This window comes from Lactuca saligna, chromosome 6, assembly GCF_052625555.1.
Source record: "Lactuca saligna cultivar CGN05327 chromosome 6, ASM5262555v1, whole genome shotgun sequence".
Lineage (NCBI taxonomy): Eukaryota > Viridiplantae > Streptophyta > Magnoliopsida > Asterales > Asteraceae > Lactuca > Lactuca saligna.
Genome location: NC_136422.1, coordinates 14,471,174 through 14,489,883, shown reverse-complemented (window position 1 = coordinate 14,489,883; position 18,710 = coordinate 14,471,174). Strand labels below are relative to the sequence as shown.

At 31.3% G+C, this 18,710-nt stretch overlaps 1 protein-coding gene across 1 annotated transcript; it reads left to right on the top strand.

Annotated features, from left to right (window-relative positions):
- The first annotated feature begins 15,128 nt into the window (after window positions 1-15,128).
- LOC145002229 (abscisic acid receptor PYL2-like) lies at window positions 15,129-16,257 on the top strand. Its single transcript, XM_078961530.1, has one exon. The coding sequence runs from the start codon at window positions 15,357-15,359 to the stop codon at window positions 15,918-15,920; it is 564 nt and encodes a 187-aa protein (XP_078817656.1). The 5' UTR covers window positions 15,129-15,356; the 3' UTR covers window positions 15,921-16,257.
- The last annotated feature ends 2,453 nt before the right edge of the window (window positions 16,258-18,710 follow it).

Below are 18,710 nucleotides of genomic sequence, written 5' to 3'. Positions count from 1 at the left end.
GTTATATTGTTTTACGAAAAAGTTAGTTTTAAGTAGTTAATTATAGGTAGATTTTTGATAAAAATGTTTACAAGATGTCTAAGATATGTCAATTTAACAACGTCCAAAATTTTACTTTTATAGAGTAGTTCGTATCTTCCAAACTTATAGTTGAAGTTCGTATCTTCCAAACTTGTATATTTAGAGTTATCATGTATTCGTATATTGAAAGAAATAAGTTGTGGTCTATCTAAGAATATTCTCAATTTCATTTAAACAAAAAATGCTTATCAATCATGAATCATATCATATCATCTAAATGGTTAAGATATTTACATTTTCTTTGTTTCCTTTGTCTTCTTGTCCCTAATTCGTCATATTCAAGTTTTTAATTATTATTATTTTGATCAAACTTGGACGACAATAATATTGCTAATATATTTTTAAAAATATAATGGTAGTAACTTCTCTATTTAAAAATATGACACTAGGCAATTAACTAACTTAGTGCTTATGGCGTCCACTGTTTTGTTCGTTGCTAATTATTATATAAAATGAATGACCTTAAATTATATAAGTTTCTAGTATTTTTTTAATGTCATATACCATTCCTAATATTTAAAAAACAATCAGATATTTGTATTAAATAAATTAAATTTTGAAGGTGTTTCTCTTATCCGCCTCATATTAAATGTAGCAACTAGCAATTGACTTTGGGTTGTATATTTAAGTATTCCATACATGATGATGATGATGATCATGATGATGCAAATAACCACCTTCATGACTCAATTTTTGACTTTTTTATGTTATGCCATCCATCACTCCCAATAAACCAAAACCAACACAAGTACCATATTCATATTCATTTTAATAACTAAATATCAAATCTTATAATATTACGATTATTTTTCGCATAAAACGAAATTTAAGAAAGAGTCATTAGAAAAAAAAAGTAGTATTAGAATTAAAATTTATCAAATATGTTTTATTTATTGTTAGAACAAATGCGTATAAAAGGCTTTATTAAAAAAACCAAGAAATGCTTTGATTTGTAACAGCAGTAGTAAATTACATGTCAAAGATATATTTTATAATTTATAAATTTAAATATCATTTTCTTAATCAATACAACAACAAAACACAAGTCCTATAAGATAATAAGAATGTGATAAAAGGAGATGTAAGATGTAGGTAGCTTCTACATAAATATAAAAATAAGATACAAACAATAAAGTTAAAAGTAAAACCAATAAATGATAAGCATGTAAATATTGTACATATACTACAAAACCATACACACAAAACGTGAAATTAGATGGTAACAATAAAGTCAGAAGCATATACTAGCAAAATAAGTCGAAACAAAGAGGAAACAAGAGTAAGGCGGTATAAAACAAGTGAAAAAAGCTAGTATATAATACACTACTTTATTGCCATGTTTTTATGCCTTTACACCCTTATACATGAAGTTACGTTTTTGGTAGAAGTCAACTTCTTTAAGTTTATCCTTACATTATCTTTTTCAATTACGTTAGTGGCATCATCTCTTCTTTGTAAATTTTTTACTAACCTCTATCTAGTCACTAGTCTTCTTATTAATATTTAGTTGTTCGAAAAACAGACGAGCAAGACGTCTTCTCTTATATTTCAATTGTTTGGTGAACTTAATAAAACATTTTCAAGTCAACCGGTTAAGCAACCCAAATCCATTAATTAGTTAGGTCCCGTTTGTTTACCTCTTAATTGCAAAATTAAGAGGTAATGTCTTAAAATTTCAGATTCAGAGTGTTTGTTTGAGTATTATTTTTTACCTCTTAATCTAAAAGATGCTTCTTATTTTTTCAGATATTAAATGAAGTCTGAAAAATAAAAAACTAAAAAGACGCGTCCTAATTTACCCTAAACACATCGTCGACAGTCTCTTCTTCTTTCTTCACTTCGCATATGCGCCTCCCTCCATTCTTCCCATCTGTTTCGAAGATTCGTTGACATAGCTATCACTCCGGCGCAATCGTCGACGACGGCCCAGCGCGCTGCTCCCGGCGGTGGTTCTCTCTTCCCTCTCCGTTGACTCATCGACCGCAACAGGTATGGGTGTTTGCCTCCTCTTCTTCCTGTTATATGCTCAATTTTGATTGCTGAGAAATCGATTAGGGTTTTTGGAATGGGTGTTTGCCTCCTCTTCTTCCTGTTACATGTTCAATTGTGTTGGTTGAGAAATCGATTATGGTTTTTGGAATGGGTGTTCTTCCTCTTGTCTATGATCGGTAGCTTTGAATTTGATTTTGTTTTTTGGAATGAATGATCTGTTAATGTTTTTGATTCAAGGAATTCTTGGTTCTGAAAATGGTGTGCCTTTGAATTAAGTTCTGGAACTGAATATATATATATATATATATATATATATATATATATATATATATATATATAAACATGATGAATCATATCTAAATAAATTTTTTTATATGATATAGAGAAGTGTTGAAGCACTTCTTGGTGGGTTGAATGTGTTTAAATAAATCCTAATTATGGAATAAAACAATCCAAATTCACATATAAGAAGGTATTCTCATTAGTGGTAGTTTGAGTGATTCAACAACAACCGGTTTTATATACCAATTTCTAAACTGTTTTTATAGTTGAGACTTTGAATTCTATAGAAACGATGAGAGTTTGAAAATAGTTTGGTTTACCAACTTAAAAGTTTGAGGAGAATATCATTTCAATTTAATCATCAAAGGTTTGATTTATTTTTATTTTTCTTAAAAAAAAAAGTCACATTTCACTTAAAAAAATATTCTTCCATATGTTATTTAACTCGCTGCCGGAAAAAACCGTGTGGTGTTTTTTTTTAAGTATAAAGTTTCAACGGTTAAACTTAGAAAAAAAAACCAATGATTAAACCATAACAACTCCAAATTGCTATGGTTTTTATGAAATTTGGTCTTAAACTTATATATAAAATTGCGTTGTTTCAGATTTTCAGTTCATTTCAATTTTTGTATAACCAAACTCGGACACACTTTTTCTTTCTTTTAGATGTACAAAAAATTGCAATATAAGTATCAATTTAATTGACAATATGACATTGGTCCCACTTCATGTCTAATGCACTTGTTTTGTTGTTATCATGAAATATTTATATTTATGTTTGATGTTATAGTTGTTTATTGAATTGTACACTTGTTTTGTTGAAATATTTGTTTGAAATGTGCATTAGTTTTGTTGCTGTTATAAAGAAATATCCATATTTGTGTTTGATGTTATAGTGAAATCATATATATTCTTGCTTATATCATGACATTATACACTTGTTTTGTTGAAATAGTTGTTGTTATTAAAACATGCATTTTTTTGTTGAATTGATCAAAGAAATGGGAGAAAAGAAGGATAGGATTAGTTGGAAGGTTGAAGGTGTAGAAAAAACGTTTCTAGAAGCTTGTTTACGTGAAGTTACGGTGAATGGGCGGGAAGGGAGTAGTTTGAAAGCATTATCTTGGAGGAATGTAGCTGAAACATTAAAAATTGAACACAACTTTATTGCGGACCAAAAACAAATAAAGAACCGCTATGACTACCTAAAGTCAAAGTTTGGTGCTTTTTTGAAGTTAAAAAACAAAACCGGCAACGTGTACAATTCAACAACCAATACCTTCAACCTTTCCAAAGAAGAATGGGAATTAGAATCAAAGGTATTTTGTTTAGTTATAAAAAAACATATTATCATGTTTAAGTAATAAAATATTTTTTTCAAACAGTCAAACAAACATGTGGATTCTTTGAGACGTACGCCATTACCCTACCCCGACCTTTGCACACAGTTGTTTGAAGGCGCAACTGCGACAGGCATAAATAGTTGGGGACCAACTTCTACCCTTCCCCGTCCTACTCAAGAATCAAGCCACTATAGTTTGCATGACTTTGATGACATCGATTGCACTCAACAAGAAACTGTAGGTTTCAGTGACGAGTCATCCGCTCAATCAAAAAAACAAAAGACTACAGATACGGCAAAGAGTCAAAATAAAAGTAAAGACAAGGGTAAAGATAAGGGTAAAGATGCATCCAACTCAAGATTGCTTGAAATCGGTGAAGATATTGCCGCAGTTGCTAAAATATGTTGCTATTGGTTGAATCTAGCATCCAACAGAATTGGAAGGGCAATTGATAATGATTCGGAAATGAGTGGTCATCAACATACACAAGAATTGTTACATGGAACTTCTACACAATGTCATGACTTGATGCGTCTTTCACGTGAAGCATATGTACTTTTATGCAATCATTTCAGACGAAACAATTGGTTGCAAAGTAGTAGGCATATTAGCGTTGAAGAAAAGATGGCTATGTTCTTGACAACTATAGCACATAATAAACGGTTCAGGATTATCAAACGAAGGTTTCAACACTCCACAGAAATAGTTCATAGATGCTTTCATGAGGTGCTAAATGCAATGATGATTTTTGCAAAAGAAGTTATAGTGCCAACGAATTCTAATGCAACTGTGAATTCCTCAGAGAGGCATCGTAAGCTAAAAGAAATCTTTCCTGGAGCAATAGGTGCGCTAGATGGAACTCTTGTACATGCAGTCGTGCCTGCTGATCAACAAACTCGCTATAGGGGAAGAGGAAAAGGTGAATGCTTTCAAAATGTTTTAGGAATTTGTGATTTTGATATGATGTTCACATTCGTATGGGCCGGTTGGGAGGGTATAACACATGATTCGCGAGTTTTGAAAGAAGTTGCATGTAACCCGACTTCAGGCTTTCCGTTCCCTCCTCCAGGTTTTTAATTCTTTTTAAGATTATTCTAAAATACGATATTAAATTTCTATATATAATACTTCCTTTACTCATGTGTACAGATAAATATTACCTTTGCGATGCTGCATACACCAACACTCATGGATTTATGACTCCTTATCGCAACACGAGGTATTGGTTAGCCGACTATCGACGACGACGTCCGTTAACTAAGGAAGAAAAATTCAATCATGCACATGCGCAACTAAGAAATGTTATTGAACGTGCTTACGGTGTTTTGAAGGCGAGATTCCCAATCCTAAAGCGAATGGCTCCTTTTCCTTTTTCAGTGCAAAGAGATATAGTCGTTGCTTGTTTTGCAGTCCACAATTTCATAAGGAAATGCGATATTCATGATGAGTTATTTATGACGTTCGAGGAGACAATGCTCAACCACAAGGGGGACAAAATGATGGCGAAAACGTACACGATATGGAATGGGGTTCACAAGGAAATGAATACATGGATAATTTACGTGACCAGATTGCGAATCAGTTGGGGTGAAATTAAATTTGTAGGATTTTATTTGGATTTTAGTATGATATTGTGGATTTAAAAATATTTATGTTTGATTTGGATTTGTGTTTAATTTTGATTTATGCTAAATTTGGATTTTATATGGTGTTTATATATATTTTTAATACATAATTAAGAATTTTTATTAGGTTATTTTCTAAATAAACAGTTGAATTTAATAAAAAATAAAACAGAAGGGTAAAATGGTCATTTTAATAATTCAGCAGAACAATTCAGAGGTCCCAACCAAACAGCATGTTAAACATTCAACTCTTAAAATTTCAGACCCTCTTAGAAATTCAGACCTCTTAAAAATTCAGATCTTAAAAATTCAGATCCTGCCAAACAGCCCCTTACTCCTTAATTAATAAACCGGCTATTTAAATAAACTATTGTATTTAATAAATACATAAACTTATTTATATATATTTATTTTGCTTTTGATCAACAAAAAAAAATAACAAATTATTACTCATTTACTCTATTTAATTTGCTTTTGATCATCAAATTAAATGATCTAAAGAAATCCCACATTGATGGTCTCTCATTACCACATAATGGTCCTATCTTATCGCACGTTGATGATGCGATTTTTATGGGCAAATGGAACACCAGCAACATCAAAAATTTGGTAAGAATTTTAAAATGCTTCCATATTTGTTTCGGGTTGAAAGTTGATTTTCACATATCGCGTCTAATTGGTATTGGATTTAGTGGTTCATACCTACAATATTGTTAAAAACTCTAAAAAACACAATAGACAATATCAACAGTTCATTTATTTCACCAAACCAGTTGGTTTTCATTAACATACAATCAGAACCTCACTACAATAACACTCATTCTCATATAGAAACCTACACCTAATTATTTGAATGATTTTCTAAATACAAACAAGAGTATGAAAACCCTAAATGTAGATTATGGCTAATTCCAATCTTTTATTGTTCTAATTCTACTTAGTGTTGTTTTGTCGTGGTTTTGTTTTGTGTTAAGTTTTCACAGATTATGGCTAGAGAAAACCAAAGAAGAAACCAACCCGAGGAAATAACCGATCATTGATTTTTGCAATTCTCACAAAGCTTGAATGAAGGAACTCACGGTAAATATTCGAACAACCTTATTTTACTGCTCACCAAAGAAATTAACATCGCACCTTCATTCGACTGGGGATTGGCATCCCAAACTGGACTTGATGCACTTATCCGATTTTTTTTTTTTTTTTTTTTTTTTTTCCAATACACCTACTTGTACACGATTGGTGTGTCATTGTTTGTATGATGCGGTTGGGAGAGATTGTTCAGGACACTAGAACCTGTTTATCAGGAATTTTTGTTGGAGTTCTATTCTACAGTTTCCTATGATCCTAGGAAGACCCCTGATGACAGGACAACCTTTTCCTTTCGAATCGGTGGGGTAAGTAGGGAGTGCAATACGAATGAGCTTGCCATTAGAGTGAGAGTTTATACCGTGGATGAGACGTGGAATGTCCACTTTCTAGTATTTCTTGTTGATTGTGTTACGGGACGACCTGTTGACTACAATGAAAATACATTTTGGGGCGAGATTACTGGGGGAGTGTACATACCATCCACTGCTCGATGGAAGATGATTCGGTCCACCACTTACAAATTATTGCATCGTCTGATTTCTATCTCTCTCACGCATCATAAGAATAATGAGAGACTCACCTCAATCCAAATGGGCCTAGCTCATCATACAGTGGGCCTAGCCCAACATACCATGCAAGCATCACAAAGACAACTAACATAACAAATCCTAGTAGGCCGACACTGGTGCCTTCGACCCATGAGTACAGTGAGGAGACTCACATCAATCCAAGATAACCGAACACATGAGCTGCTGCTATCAGAATCCTCACACCGAACATAAACAAATTATCCCTAATCAATAATTAAGGTATTTTCCCAAAATTCAAGGTCCAAGCCATATATAATCCTTCCAATGGATAAAATGCCATTTTACCCCTCTCATAATTAACCCAACAAACTATGGCCCAAACTTCAAAAAACCTAAGGCCCAAAAGGCCCAGAATGAGCATCTCAGGAGTACGCCCTACATATTGAACTCATATGCCCTGCATACTGCTTTTCGCTGCACAATGTACTAGTCGCCAATCCTAAGAATGGGGACACCAGACTCTACACTGAGTGTACGCGTACATACGCCCAACATACTCACCGGGTGACTAAATCCTTCATTAAGCACTTAATGCTTAATACCAAAACGTCCAAACTCAGATCTAACCTCTAAATAAGGTCTTAATCCATAAAGTTTCCAAATTTACTCCTTTGCATGCTTAATGGGACCCAAAACCCGTTTTTATCCATCTATATCCATAATATGAACACCAACTTATGCATGATTCAACCAAACCCATAAAGATGACATTTTTATGCACCCACAACCTCAGAAAATGCTAAATTGAAGATTCTAAGCTTCTGGAGTAGCTCATATTCATAAGAATGACTCTAGGGACCAAAATAAACCCAAACATGCCCTAAACTAGATATAACACATAGAGTCATCAAGTAAGAAACTTTATACCTCCGTTAAGTTGATGAAGATGATTAGAGCTTGGATCCACAAGCTCTAAGCCAAGCAATGCTTCAAACAAGATCTCCTTCTTCTCTAAGGCACACCAAATCACTCAAAAGCCTCAATAATGCATAAATGAAGGCTAGGATTTCGAATTTAGGGTTAATGTTGATGGAGACTGAAGATAATAAGGTTTGAACATAAGTTAATGCCTTTAAATAGGGTCCCAGACCCTAAATTAGGGTTTGCACCTAAATGTAGTACGCCCTGCTTACTCTAAGGCTATGTGCGATCCATTCGAGCTAGTACACCTGACGTACACCGTGTATGCCCAGCATACTAGCCTTAGCCCAAAAACCTGCTAACTTCCAAAGGCCATAACTTCTTCGATCTAGGTCCGATTTCGACGATCATCATATCCACATAAAGGTAATGAGAAGCTCTATAATTCTATCAACTCTCCTTTGACTTAAACTTTCTGAACTTATATCCAAAATTCATAAAAGGCCCGAAATATCACTTTATAATTATACCGCTGGGCTCCAAAACACAAATCAAACTCTCTGATCTCCTAATCTACATTGTCTACATCCAAATGGGTCTAAATATCTCTTTCCCCAAGGCCCCAAGCCTTATGATAACTGATATTTAGGTCACGGCCCCGAATTAGGAAACGATTCGAAACAGGGTGTTATAATGATCACATCATATACTAGTGACAGTAAATGACCATTTGGCCATTCTAATACTCCAATAAGTAATTTTCACATTATGAGGGCCTTGATTTACAATCAAATAAAAGATTAAAAATATTATGATTAACTTGACTTCCTTGAGCCACGGGTGGTTTAAATATCGATCACCAAGAACAATTGAAACCATAAGTGCACCATGAGCATTTTGCAATTGACGTTTCATAGCTTACAACATGGACTGAAAAGTTGTTTCAAGTTGTGATCCATAGCTTGCTTTTCATCTTCACATACCAAAATAAAACAAATATTTTGCATCAAATAGAAGGATTAAAATAAAATATCGTCCAATCCCCTTAAAATGCATTTAAATAAGTTATAGAGAATCACCTGAGGTGTGCAATTCTATGGCCATACTGGCCTATAATTTTAGCATATGATTGAGAGCATTCAATCAAATGATCATCTTCAAGGAAAATCCTAATGGATTTCACACTCTTTTCTGGATCACCACTTACAAACCCATGATAGGCCATATCAAAGAAAGAAAATGACCTTCGACCTACAAAGAGTAACATTAAAGATTGATAACTTAAGGAAAAGAGATATACAAGAAAATAAAACTAGGGAACACCAACCTTAAGCTATTAAGTCATTTCTTTTCTTTACCAAGTCTAGTTACTAACTACTATGTGTACTCGTGTCTAAGTGGAATAGGGTTTAAATGAAAACGCCATTAGTCCATTACTAATAAAGAAACAAAGAATTAAAAAGAAAAAAACACTTACTCGCGAAATCTTTCACAGATTGATACAAATGAGATAGTGTAGTGCATAAATAGGAATTACCATAGATGCAACAATAAGTATGTCGAAGTAGAGTTAGTGTTGTCTCTACACCCAAAATGAAACTAGTTTAAACATCAATCATAAAATCATGACTAGTAAAGACTCAAAATTAATAACTCTTTTTGCCTGATTCGATGATAGATAATGACTAATAAATGGTTCATATATATATATATATATATATATATATATATATATATATATATATATATATATATATATATATATATCATCTAAAGTCTAAACATCATCCATTACCTTGTAATACATATCTCAAGCTCTTAGTAATAGATGTATTAATTGCCTCAACAATCTAATTGAGATCCATTTGTAGTGATCTACTCATATCCAACAATCCAACCTTAAAAAATACAAGGTTAACAGTTAATAATTACATAATTTGCTATAGAGACTCACCAATACTTATAACATAATCATTAATAAACATGGACCAAATTCGAAGTAGAGGTTATGGAGTAGAGCATAATACTTAAATTATCCTCATTTGAAGTTATAATTACATAATTACATAATTTGCTATAGAGATTCACCAATTCAATACTTATAACGAACAAGATGCTGAAAGTGTTGCAGCCTCTTCCAATCTTGTCCTAACATTCTCCGGGTTAACTTCTTCCTTGGACAACCTAATCCATTATTGATTGACATAAGTGGAAGAACCTTAAATGGAAATAGAGGCCAAAGTTCTTACGATGTCACACTCATATCCATCAACACGATGTATTAAGGGTTTTGGAATAGAAGAAGACGAGGAAGAAAGGAGGTCGGACACTTTTAATTTTGCTTGAACTCTGTTATGGCCACTAACCCTAACAATATTGGATTTACGTTCAAGAGCAACAGAGGTAACCCTGATAACATCATCATGACCATTTCCGAAAACTTCGGCTAGTTGCTCTTCACTCATAGTCACACCATGATAAATATCAAAATTTAAACAAGAATTGGGAAGAAGATCAGATATTTCTAGTATTCATATGTTTGGGGTTTAGGAGGAAACAATTGTAAGGATTGTAAGGATTTTTGGGGTGAGGGGAACTTAGGTAAAAATTTTGGACACTAGAAGGAAATAAAAGTTAAAAATGAACAAACCTTTTTTATTGGTTTGGTGGCGGCAAAATGAAAATAGAGATATGTAGAGTGGTACAAATGAGCATGTGCCTCTAAAAAATATAATATTGTGATATAAAAAGAAGTGTCATCAAAAACTTTGTGCCACTTACATTTTGTTTGTAGCCTTAGAAAATTGTTTAACTACATCAAAACATAATGTTCCACTTACTAGCCAACATATATCACAATTTTAAGGATATAAAGATTCAATTTATTGCCAATTTTCACCTAATAATTTCAATCCGTGAAATGACATCTTGAGATTGAGTCAATGCAATGTTTTTCATGATGAATACATTGAATTTGGCTGCGTATACATCTATGTGAATTATCAACATTCATATTAGTCTTCATTTATAATTATTCTCGTAACACACACACACATACACAGAGAGAGAGAGAGAGAGAGAGAGAGAGAGAGAGAGAGAGAGAGAGAGAGAGAGAGAGAGAGAGAGAGAGAGAGAGAGAGAGAGAGAGAGAGAGAGAGAGAGAGAGAGAGAGAGAGAGAGAGAGCAACATTAGCTCTATGTACCATATTATCCGATCGATACTAAATTAGTAATTGTCATTAAGTAACAAAAGACATAATATATGCAAACATATACAATCATAGACTTGACTCCACAACAGGGTGTCTACAGGTTCAAACTAGTTCTACATTTTTGGCACTTACATAAATTCGGGTTACATAGAATGATTTGAGGACATTAAAATTACCATAAGATATGGGCACAATTTTAGTCGAATGCAATTTAATATCATGATGTTCTATCGTTTTATACTTAATATATGGACATGAAGGTATCATGGTTGGAAATAAATAGTGTATTTTGTATGATACATATGAAGAAAGTTAAAGGGCTACAAAAAGTACACCTAACAATTGAAATGGAAAGATGCGAGGAGGTGCATGGTTTAAGGCTGCTCTGTGGCGGAACCCTCCAAAATAGGGAGTTTGGATCGCTTGGCACTTTGTCAAACTCCTTTTTCAGTTTTCACATGTGTAATTTCAAAACAGGCCCTTCTACTTCATCATTGTCCCAATAATGATCCCTCCACTTTAACTCATTTCTTTTTGTTTTCTTTTCACATTTTACTCCTCCTCTTTTCCTTATTCGATTCAAACCACCACCAAGCTGACGTTATATGCTTTTTCTTTCTGGAACTTCGTCTAGATAAGACTGTCAATTGAATAATCTTTGACCATTATCACATAAAAACAAAAGCAAAGAAGTAATTTATTTGAAAGGAGATTCGGGGAAAACCGGATCATTTATGTATCGTGTAAGTTTATTTTCGTAACTCATATTTTCATGATATGTCTATGTTACAGAAAATCCAATCAAAAATAATTACGCTTATATATTTAGCCACAAAAACGCAAACTAAATTATCAGACGAATGAGAGAGCGATATATAAAAGAACATCGGAGAAAAATCATACCACCAAATTGAGTAGGAGGACAATGAGAGAGCGATATATAAAAGAACATCGGAGAAAAATCATACCACCAAATTGAGTAGGAGGACATGAATCCTATTATAATAAAAAATAATTTTATTCTTTTTTTGATATATATCATCGTATTAAACCTCCTAATTAATATATATTTTATTATTTTTTTGTCATGTATCACCTCATTATGCATCCTGATTAATGCATGTTACTTGTCAACCTATTAATTTTATACTTAAAATTTTAAATTTTAAATTGTCTACTCTAATTACATTAAATTAATAACATTAGAATAAAATTAAAATAAAATTAATACAAATTATAAAGTGATATGATTTCACATATTTACTTAAGCCAATGATTAAATTTATATAACTATAAAAATCTCTTAATTAATAATTTATTTAAAATAATTGATTAATGATTTTAAGTTTTTACTATAAATGTTTGATTAATTTTGTTAAATGTCTATTCTAATAAATAATTTTTTTTGTTAAATGTCACACTCTTATTGATTTGGTCACATGTCATTTTGTAGTTACTTTCAATTAAAAAAATTTTCATATGACATTTTATGGTTTTTTCCATTTTATTAAATTCCACAGAATATTTAAATGTAATAACTGTAATAAATATAATAATAAATGCATATCAATTTCAATAATTGAAACTTCATTAGTTTCCTTTGTTTATTTATCTAAATTATTTATTTAAATTTAAAAGAGAAAAAAAACTTTAATTTTAATAATTCAATATTTTATCTTATAAATTCAAACTTTTTCAAATATTTAGAATTTTCATATTTAGTTTTTTTTAAATGAACCCATGTAATACATTGGTCTTACATCTAGTATATGATATGTAACTATTTTTTACTCTAATAAATAAATGTTTTTTTTTGCTACACGTGACACTCTCATTTAGTTTGTCAAATTAATATCATTTTGTGGTTATTTTGAATTAATTTCTTTTCTACATATCATTTTATGGGTTTTTCTATTTTAATAAATTCAACATAATATTTTAATATAATAATTACAATAAATGTAGTAAGAAATGAATATCAATTTCATTAATGGACTTACCTTCTTATTTCAAAATAACTAAATTAAAGCTCAATAGTTTATTTTGTTTATTTATTTAAATTTAAAAGATAAAAAAATCAATTTTAATAATTCATTATTTTTCTTATTTTCTTATAAATCTAAATTCTTAAATGTTTAGACATTTATATTTAATTTTTTTAATTAACTCATGTAATATATATGTTTTACATTAATTTACCTAATTAATCTTTATACTAATAAAAGAGTAGTTGTTTTGCCATATGTCATCATATTAGACCTCTTAATTAATGTGTTAACACTTGTCAATCTATTAATTCTCTATTTTAAGTTTATTAGACATCATCATTAATGTGATGCTATTTGTCAATATATTTATTCTTTATTTTAAATTTAAAATTTAAATTTATATTATTGTTTTCATTAATTCATAAATAAAAAATGTCTAATATATATTAAAAATTAATTTTACATATTTATTTGAATCAACGATTATAATTTCATATAACTAATAAAAACATCTCTTAATTAATAATTTATTTAAAATAATTGATTAATAATTTTGAGTTTTTACTATAAAAGTTTAATTAATTTTATAATCGTGGTTCCCACGGGTTATAAACTAATCTATTGTAATATATAATCAAAATGAAGGGGTTAAAGGTCTTAAAATGAGCCTTTACCATTGTATGAAATGTTATTATTTATATGTAGGGATCTTTACTTGCATTATTTAAAGTTAGTCATTTAAACTCTGTGTAGTAAATGTTTACAACATATAAGCAATTGCTTTCATGAAACATTTTGTTCAAAAAAATGGTTTTTCCACGGTTCCACCAACCCTTTCGGGTTAAACAAAGATCCATACCACAATCACAAAATCATAATAATAATAATAATAATAATAATAATAATAATAATAATAATAATAATAATAATAATAATAACTGCATCTCGATTTCAAGTAAAATTAGTTATGATGTCCATTTATTATAAAGAAAACTTTATCTTTGTAGTAAATATAAATATCCAGGATGTTGCATGTGTTTGATAATGATGTAACTCATGTCATGTAGATTTAATCTTTTAAGCCTTATACGAAATTAAATTTGAAAAACATTTAGACTTTTATATATTAAACTTGATTCTAATTATTTTTACAAGAAAGTAATGATGTTAAGTTTCTAATTATAGGAAGGAGAAGTCATAATCTAACTAAAAATAGCAATAAATATAGCTTCTAAGGAAGATTTTGGGTGGCGCATAATTGTATAAAAAATTATAAATATATATGATGGCCTGGGGTCATGTTGCACAAACTTGAAGAGTTAAGTTGACTCTCAACAAATTATTTATCAAATCCACCATCCCTTAATTGGGAAGAAACCTCAATCCTGCGCAACTTGGTTATAAATTATTAAGCAATATCCAAATTCTTACTTTGATCCCCTTGGTTTCATATATTTTCAATTCCGGTCCTTGTAGTCAGAGCATACGTACTTCTTATCCAAAACCATACATCATATATACCTCAATAAACGTCTTGATTTACATACTACTTAATTGGATTTGCTTGTCATATACAAGTCAAGAAAATAACGTGTTAGAGATGTTGGGACATGTACTCTTAAAATAATTATTCCATATTCACATATAGAAACCAAATAAATCATTTTCTTAAAGCTAATTTACATTTATCTTTTTACAAAATTTTATATATTACTTTAGCTTTGAGAAGTTGAAAAATTAAAGTCTAGTTTGTCAAAAGATGTATTAATCAGTTTTACAAAGAAGAAGTCCAAATGAATTGGAATGGAAAAATTCATCAACATTGTGTTTGGTTGAAAAATCAATAGAAATGATTTCCATAAATTTCATAGCTAAAGGATTTTATCATTACTTGATATAAAGTAAAAAGTAAAGCTAACCCAAATGGAACAATTGGTTTAAAAATGACTGAATAGAAACACAAGAAAAGTAGGAGGGGCAAATGTAAGCTTTCTTGTAACCTAAAGGGCAAGTAACTGGAAAGTTTGAAGGACTGACCCCTAAAGTTCTAAAAATTCATAAGAAAACCCTTCCACCTCCATGGTTCATGTGCCATTGTCCTGTACACCAACCTCTCTCCTCTCCTCTCCTCTCTTCTCCCATCACCTTCAAACAATCAAACCCATTTCCATGTGATCTTGTTCTGAATTTAGCAGAGCAGTATCCCCATCTCATCTCTCTTCCTTGATGATTCATTCAAACTTATAACTAACCCTACTCAGTTGATTGATTGCTAATTATTCTGGTTCTTGAAATGGACAGAAATAATTCAATCCCACAAGGCCTGACTCCAGATGAATATTCAGAGCTAAAACCCATAATTAATGCGTACCACATGTTCGACAAAATGCCAAACACATGCACCTCACTGATCACGCAGCGCATCGACGCCCCCGCCCACGTGGTGTGGCCCTTGATACGCCGCTTTGACAACCCACAAAGCTATAAGCATTTCATCAAGAGCTGCAACATGATTGGTGATGGCGGTGTTGGGAGTATCCGAGAAGTCACCGTCATCTCAGGTCTTCCGGCGTCCACCAGCACGGAAAGGCTCGAGCTTTTGGACGATGAGAAACACATCTTGAGCTTTCGTGTTGTGGGTGGAGAACACCGATTGAATAACTATCTTTCTGTTACTTCTGTCAATGAGTTCAACAAAGAAGGAAAGCTTTACACCATTGTTTTGGAATCTTACATTGTTGATATACCAGAAGGGAACACGGTGGAGGATACAAAGATGTTTACAGATACAGTCGTAAAATTGAATCTTCAGAAGTTGAGTGTGGTGGCCATGTCTTCTCTGCATGGTAGCGAATGAGTTAATGACAATCATTACGCCGGCGATGGGCGGCACAACTGGTGGTGCTGCTGGTGGTGGACCAGGTATGATGACTTCTACTTCTACCACCAAAAGTCAAAGATTCTGATAGGGTGGTGTTGAAGCTTTAATTAGTAAATCTTTTTTTTTTTTTTTCTTGATTTCTTTCTTTCCTTTGTTGAATCAAATAAATTTGGGGGTTAGTTTTAGTATTCGATTATTCACCAAATAGTTCTTTGATTTCATTGTCAACAGTTGCAATGATATCGACTTTCGCAAATCCAATTGTATAATTTTATTGGTAGTTGTAATTAATTAAAGATTCCAAATAGAGTTAAAGTGTTGTTATCAAGAGGTGCACTTATCTAATTTAACAAATATATATATAAATAAATAAATAAATGTTGGCTAACTAGCAATCATTCGTTGAAGCCCACTTGTTCTATATATCAACTTTAATTAAACACCATATGTCGATTAGCCAAAAGGTTTAAGTTTCTTATAGATTGCCATTCATTTTTTGCAAAACCATCTACATTAGTTAAAAGTAACAATCTTAGTAAACTTTTGGACAATGCATTATGCATATGTATGTAAAGGTTCAAAATACACCAACATGTACAAAGTATAGATTGTATATATTCTGGTTATAGAAAATGATACTTTATACTTTAGTATGTGAATCCCATGCATGTCAAAAAGGAAGTAAAAAAAATAATGTTGAAGTTAGGAAACTTGTGAATAGTTGGGAAACATGTGAACAGAGAGTTATCCTCAACCTTTGCACTTGTACTCATTGTAGCCATTTCTTTTTCTTAACATGATATATATAATGCATCATTGAAACTGTTCATGATTTATGTCATAAAGTTCTGTCGTGTTGAGCTTAAAGGTGTGTATATAGTTTTATCTAAAAGAGGGTTAATTTGGTGTAAAGAGTTTGAGCTGAAAAAGTATCAAACGAAATGGAATGGAATGTGATCAAATCGGTATAATTTTTCCTTTTTTTTGAACAACAACAATTCTCATTACCAACCAAAAAACTCCTCAAGAAACGGGAACAAAAACACAAAACACAAGTACATATTGGAAGAAGAAGCAATATGAGGGGTATTCAATCAAATCGGTATAACTATTGTGTAACTAGAAGGTATCTGAAAAGATCTATAAAAGTTTCAACTACAAAACAAATCCAAACGGGAGTTGAACAGTTGAACCTCAATAGATAAAAGGAACCTTTCTAACAACTTCTACACCACTAGCCACATTCCTTTTGGTTTAATTTCTAAAGTTGTAAGCACAATCAAAGGCCTAATTTGCTTTAATAAAAGCTCATATCGTTAAAGCTCTGCCAACAAACCAAATGCATGTAAGGAGGTTTTGTCTTTTTCAAAAGATGTTTGGAAGGAATGCAAATTCAATAAACCCATTATGACCCAAAAGAAGCAACTTGGGGTTAGTAGATATCTTAGTACTAATAGGGGATTGAAAGGTAGAAGTGAATATTCAGACGGGTTTGTATCCGTTTGTTACTTTGTTAGCAATTTTAAACCTTTAAACAAATTTGAGTTGGTCTCAGATTGGTCTTAAGTCGATCATTAAAAAACTGGTCGTGAGTTTGTCTCAGTTCGTTCTTTAGTCGGTCTTCTCACTGACCAATTTTTTATTTTTATTTTTTTCTAAAAAGAAAATAAAAAACATATCGATTCCAAATCGCATCTTATATTAATTTTTGTAAAACTTCATAAGCTAAATAAATCTTATGACATATTGTAGGTCAAAGCTATAGCCTATAGGGGTTAGCATGAGTCGGTTTTTAGATAAAACAAAATTTGGTTGTTTTTGTTGAAAAACCATTCGATTTCAGTTTTCTTATGTTTTGTTTCTTGTGTTTTTAGCTTTTTCCGGTTTGATTATTGGTTCAGTTCAGTTTTTCAATTTTACTGAATTTTCCTCACCCTGAGTTTGCATTTAAATTACAAAAGGTTTACTATGAAAACAAATGAACCATTCTTAAAAATAAAAAAAAAAAAAAAACCTATGCATTTAACAAGTTTTTCTAACCACAAAATATCGTCTTTAACAATTTTTTTTTTTTTACAAAAATGTTATAGTGGTCGAATCATAAAAATATGTTAAATTGGGTGGGTGCTGTAAATTGGGGGAAAAAATGGACATATTAATGTTATCTTGAACAAACTATACTGATTTTTTTTTTTTGTTGTTTATCCAAAAACAATATGACAAGAGTCTGAAATTATATGAAAAAGATAGTTTTGTATGTATACATAAACAGTAAAAGATAAGCGGTGAGTTACGGTCGAGCTTGGCTTAAAGTGCCTTATATGTTTGATCTTTATATGCCTTTTTCTCAACGGATTCATAACCCTTTAATAAAACTTGTTTTTTTCTCAATGGATACAAAGAAAGTGGTCAACCAACCTACGATATGTACATTGTACTCGCATCAATCTCAACACTATGTCACCATTCACTATCTTATTTCTTTCTTTTAAACACGACAAAAACTTAAAAATCTATTTATCAATGTTTTGGGAAAAAAAATCTATTTGCCAATAAATCGATTTTATTACTTTAAGTATAACTTTTTTTTAGGAGTAGCATATTATTTACCAAGAACCATGAATATTTTATTTGAAAAAAGTAATGAAGAAAAAAATATTTCGAGAAATATTCACAAAAAAAACTGAAATTAGTAAGTAAAATAAGATATTGGTAGAAGTGACTTCGTAGGTAAATTAGCGAACATGTTTTTCTCGGCAAGATTCT

Excerpts from the sequence above, each read along its gene's own strand:
- LOC145002229 (XM_078961530.1), top strand. The coding sequence starts at position 15,357 with ATGGACAGAAATAATTCAATCCCACAAGGCCTGACTCCAGATGAATAT.